Source organism: Lactuca serriola, chromosome 2, assembly GCF_051521515.1.
Source record: "Lactuca serriola cultivar US96UC23 chromosome 2, Lser_US96UC23_V15, whole genome shotgun sequence".
Taxonomy (NCBI): Eukaryota; Viridiplantae; Streptophyta; class Magnoliopsida; order Asterales; family Asteraceae; genus Lactuca; species Lactuca serriola.
Window position 1 is genome coordinate 31,036,834 of NC_136409.1, and position 5,947 is coordinate 31,042,780.

At 38.0% G+C, this 5,947-nt stretch overlaps 1 protein-coding gene across 1 annotated transcript; it reads left to right on the plus strand.

The window, feature by feature from the left end:
- The first annotated feature begins 417 nt into the window (after positions 1–417).
- LOC145089133 (uncharacterized) lies at positions 418–1,986 on the plus strand. Its single transcript, XM_079027616.1, has one exon. The coding sequence runs from the start codon at positions 418–420 to the stop codon at positions 1,984–1,986; it is 1,569 nt and encodes a 522-aa protein (XP_078883742.1).
- Positions 1,987–5,947: the final 3,961 nt, after the last annotated feature.

Consider the following 5,947-nt stretch of genomic DNA (forward strand, 5'->3'; position numbering starts at 1 on the left):
TTTTATGTAAAATATTTTGTAACAAGTCAAAGTTTATGTATGATATAAATAAATAAAGTGGAAAATATTTTATATTACCATCTTTTTCTCACAATTTATTTACATCAGTATTTTATGATTAATTTGTATATTATAATTTTATGTAATTAAAATTTTATTGATTAAAATTTTGGGTCTAATATTTATTTTGTTCCTTGTTTGGTTATGAATTTAAGGCCCACTCATTAAGTTCAGTCTATCAAATTTTAATTTCATACAATTTGTACACATTAAATGATTATAGAAATACCTGATACAAAACAAATCACACGAAGGATATAATACTACTATCATAAATTCATAATGTTTATAAACTTTTGTTATGAATTAAATTCAAATTGAATAACTTATCATATTTTATTTTATTATAGTTAAAATATGCCTCGACATAATCCACCACCGCCACCACCAGCTCAATTCGATGCTGCAACATTTCAGGTAGTAGTAACAGCAGCTGTAGCAGCAGTTATAGCTCAATTAAACGTAAATGGTGGTAACAATCCTCCTAATCCTGGAAATAACAATGGTCAACCAAGAGAATCTACTTATAAAGATTTTAATAATGCAAAACCAAAGTCCTTTGATGGCACGGGAGGTGTCATTGTTTTGTCGCGCTGGTTCGAGAAGACAGAATCAGTATTTGAAATATGTGCTTGTCCTGAAGCCAATAAAGTGAAGTACGCTGCATGCACCTTTGCGGATAGAGCCCTTTCGTGGTGGAATGGCTACGTTAAATCTTTTTCTCTTCTAGTGGCAAACGCTATGAGTTGGGAAGAATTAAAAGTGAAAATGTTAGCTGAGTATTGTCCGAGTGGTGAATTACAAAAACTAGAGCAAGAATTATGGAATCTAAAGATGAAGGACTCTGACATCATCGATTACACTGCTAGATTTAGCGATTTATCCCTTTTGTGTCCGGAGATGGTTACTCCGCTAAGCAAAAAAGTTGAGAGATACATTTGGGGATTAACTCCCCCAACTCAAGGAAATGTTTTAGCCGCAGACAATCTCACTTTTGACAGTGCCAAACATCTGGCACAAACTCTCATTGATCATGGAAAATGTCTGGAAACAAACTCCGAACCACCTAAAGATGGAGACAACAAGAGTAGTTTTTGGAATAAAAGAAAAGGGAAATCATCTCAGGCACCTTCGAAGAAACAACAAACGATGACAATTAATGCAGCCACCATTCGAGCTGTTGTTCCTGCAACCATTCCTACCAGTGTCTCTACTACCCCAGTGTTTCCAAGTCGCTATGTTGGAACCCTGCCAAGATGCAATAGGTGCAATTTTCATCATACAGGAGCTTGTAAAGAGATGTACTGCCGAAATTGCAAGAAGAAGGGGCATATTGTCCGCTTCTGTAAAGCACCAGCTCAACCTATTACTCAAATACCTACTGAGGAAGTAAGCCAAGCTTGCTATGGCTGTGGTGAAATCGGGCATTATAAAAGGAACTTCCCAAAGGCAAGGAATACTAGTGGAACAGGAAGATTACTCGCTATCGGTCAGGAGGAAGCCGTGATAGACCCTAAGGTGGTCACGGGTACGTTTCTTCTCAATAACTCATACGCATGGATATTAATTGATAGTGGAGCGGAGAGGAGTTTCGTAAATCAAAATTTTGACCACTTACTCAACAAACCACCTCAGGCACTAAAAGAAACATTCATAGTAGAAATGGCTAATGGAAATACTGAAAGCACAAATGATATATACATAGGATGTACCCTCAACTTAGATAATTATTCATTTCAAATTGACCTCATGCCTGTCTCCATTAAAAGTTTTGATGTTATTATTGGCATGGATTGGTTGAGTCTCCATCACGCAGACATCCTATGTTTCGAAAAAGCTATCCGCCTTAAACTACTGAATGATGAAACCATAATTATCTACGGTGACAAACCAGGCATGAACCTCCGACTAATTTCGAGCATTTAAGCCTATAAATATTTACGAAAAGAATATCATGCATTCCTTGCTCAAGTAGTAGATGTAAAGAAATAAGTGAAAGAAATAAAGAACATTCCAGAAGTATGCGACTTTCCCGATATCTTTCCTGAAAATCTTCCAGGAGTCCACCAAAACGACAAGTCGAATTCAGAATCGACTTAGTACCTAGAGCTGCCCCTATAGCCAAATCCCCATACCGTCTTGCACCATCAAAAATGCAGGAATTATCCAGTCAACTGAATGAACTTCTTAAGAAAGGATTCATAAGACCAAGTTTCTCACCCTGGGGAGCACCACTTTTGTTCGTAAAGAAGAAAGATGGATCTTTTCGCATGTGCATAGACTATCGCGAACTAAATAAACTTACCATTAAAAACCGATACCCTTTACCACGCATTAACGATTTATTCGACCAGCTTCAAGGTGCAAGTTTTTTCTCAAAGATTGACTTAAGATCTGGATATCACCAATTACGAGTTCTAGAGGAAGATGTTCCGAAGACAGCATTTTGAACTCGTTATGGTCATTACGAATTTGTAGTGATGCCTTTTGGATTAAAGAATGCACCTGCAGTATTCATGGACTTAATGAACAGAGTGTGCCGTCCTTATTTGGATAAATTCGTAATAGTCTTCATTGATGATATCTTTATTTATTCAAAAAGCAAAGAGGAGCACAGTCAACATCTCAGACAAATCTTGCAAACGTTAAGTCAGAGAAGTTATATGTGAAATTCTCAAAGTGCGAATTTTGGATCAGGAAGGTTGATTTCCTAGGTCATGTGGTAAGTTCAGAAGGAATACACGTTGAACCTTCCAAAATAAAGGCAATTGAAAACTGGTCAGCACCCAAATTGCCTACCGAAATTCGTCAATTCTTAGGTCTTGCTGGCTATTACCACCGATTCATTCAAAACTTCTCTCGAATAGCAAAGCCTCTTACTACCCTAACCCAAAAAGGTGTAACCTTTAGTTGGGGAGAAAAACAAGAAACAACATTCCATGTACTAAAGCAATCTCTATGCAGTGCACCTGTCTTATCTCTACCAGAAGGAACGGAAGATTTCATAGTCTACTGTGATGCTTCTAACCAAGGGGTCGGTTATGTTCTTATGCAACGAGGAAAGGTAATATCTTATTCCTCGAGACAGCTTAAAACACACGAGGTCAACTATACAATGCACGAACTTGAGTTGGGAGCAGTGATTTTTGTTCTGAAGATCAGGAGACATTATCTATATGGTACCAAGTGCACAATCTTTACAGACCACAAAAGCCTTCAACATGTCTTCAACCAGAAAGAACTAAACATGAGGCAACGACGATGGGTAGAACTACTCAACGACTATGAATGTGAGATTCGTTATCATCATGGCAAAGCCAATGTGGTAGCAGATGCTCTCAGTAGAAAAGAATACTCAGGAAGTCGACTAAAGTCATTGACCATGACTATCCATTCACATCTATCTACACAAATCAAAGAAGCCCAACTTGAATCCTTAAAACCTGAGAATGTGACAGGTGAATCTTTAAGGGGAATGGATAAAAACTTAGAAGTCAAAAGTGATGGAGCCCGATATCTCGTGAACCGGATCTGGATACCAAAGTTCGGCAATTATAGAGAGGTTGTCATGAACGAAGCACACAAGACGCGATACTCCATTCACCCAGGTTCAGATAAGATGTATTTGGATCTAAAGAAGCTTTATTAGTGGCCTAATATGAAAGCTGAAATTGCTACTTTTGTGGGCAAATGTCTTACTTGCGCCAAAGTTAAGATAGAATACCAAAAACCATCAAGTCTGCTACAGCAACCTAAAATCCCAACATGGAAATGGGAAGGAATAACAATGGACTGCATAACTAAACTACCCAAGACACCGAATGGTCATGATACTATATGGGTAATTGTTGACAAATTGACTAAGTCTGCTCATTTTCTTCCAATTAAAGAGACAGACAAGATGGAGAAGCTAACCAGAACCTACATCAGGGAGATAGTTAGACTGCATGGTGTACCAGTATTTATTATCTCAGATCGAGATAGTTGATTTACATCACGATTTTGGCAGTCACTTCAAAAGGCTATTGGAACTAAGCTGGATATGAGTACAGCTTATCATCCACAAAACTGATGGGCAATGTGAGAGAACCATTCAAACATTAGAAGACATGCTGAGAGCATGTGTAATAGATTTTGGTAAAGCTTGGGATACTCATTTACCTCTGGTTGAATTCTCATACAACAACAGTTACCATACCAACATTAAGGTTGCTCCATTCGAAGCACTTTATGGTCGAAAGTGCAGATCACCGTTGTGCTGGGCTGAAGTTGGAGACACACAATTGGCTAGAGGTCAAGTTCTAGAAAGCACTCTCACAGGTCCAGAAATCATCAGAGAGACTACCGAGATGATAGTACAAATCCGAGAAAGATTAAAAGCTTCTAGAGACAGACAGAAAAGCTACGCCGATAAACGAAGAAAACCCTTGGAGTTCCAGGTTGGTGATCGAGTTATGTTGAAAGTTTCGCCCTGGAAAGGCACGATACGCTTTGGAAAGTATGGAAAATTAAACCCAAGGTACATTGGACCATTTGAGATTCTTGCTAGAATCGGTCCAGTAGCTTACAAACTTAATCTGCCGCAAGAACTCAACAACATACATCCTATATTCTACATGTCTAACTTAAAGAAATGGTTATCTGATGAGACTCTCGTAATCCCACTCGATGAAATCGAATTAAACGAGAATATTAACTTCATGGAAGAACCGATAGAAATTATAGACAGGGAAGTAAAAAGTACAAAACAAAGTCGTATCCCCATAGTGAAAGTTCGTTGGAATTCAAAGCGGGGACCTGAATTCACTTGGGAGCGGGAGGATCAAATGCAACAGAAACAACCACATCTTTTACCCCAGTCTATCTGTAATATAAATTTCGGGACGAAATTCTCTCTAACGGGGGGATAATGTAACAAACCGTTATTTCAAACCTATGTAATAGTGTAGGTCAGTTTGTACTTCTTTTTAAATTAATAAAGAGAAATTTTGGCATATTGTGTATATTTACATAATTGACCCTCAAAAATTAAATTATTAAATAATCTCAATTGGGATGAACCAAGTGATAGAGATTGTAACAAGGTTTCCAAAAATATAAAGAACACTAAAATCCGAGTTATAACGAAGAAGTTATGACCAATCGAAAATCCGCGACAAGTCCGGAAAACACTAATTCGTGTAAAAAGTGAGCTTTTGATAAACTACTTTTTAGCCTTAATAACCTAAATGAAAGTTGTAGAACTCGTAAAAATAATGAACTTTCATATATTGAACATTTGAATTTGACTTCGTACGAAGAAGTTATGATTTTTCTAAAGTTCGAATTAGCGGTAGACAGCTAAAAACTCGAAATAAAGATCGAGCGAGATTTAACTGAAACAACTTAAATGAGAATCGAAGGTCTCGTTAATACTAGTTCAACGGTAAAAAGTCTGATGAAAACGGACAATGAATAAAGAAGTTATGAATCTTTAACGAATTTTCCTGTTCCGGTCTATTAAAAATATTAATATTTAAAATAAAGTCAAAATTTGCCAAAGAAGTCTAAACGAAAGTTGTAGATTATTTTCCCGCCTACGCGTGCATATAAAGAACGTCAAAAACCGAACTCGTATGCGTAAGTTATCATTTTCGGAAGTTTTTGGCACAAAATCCGAGATTTGTGGATAGAACCGGCCATTTTCGCAGGGTACGACGCGTGGCACACGTGGCAGCTTCTGAATTTACCAAAGCGAGGTCCAGTCCACATCGGACGTGCTTGGCGTCCTAACCGGCGTTTAAGACGTCTCGTAAGACGCCTTATCCGTCGCGTGTTCTTCCCTCCTTCGCAGACCAGCTTCGTGTCACCCTCTGATTCGACCAAAGTTCAGCCCACTCGCCGTCCG

Bases quoted from the DNA above. Each gene is read 5' to 3' on its own strand.
- LOC145089133 (XM_079027616.1), top strand. From the start codon at position 418: ATGCCTCGACATAATCCACCACCGCCACCACCAGCTCAATTCGATGCT.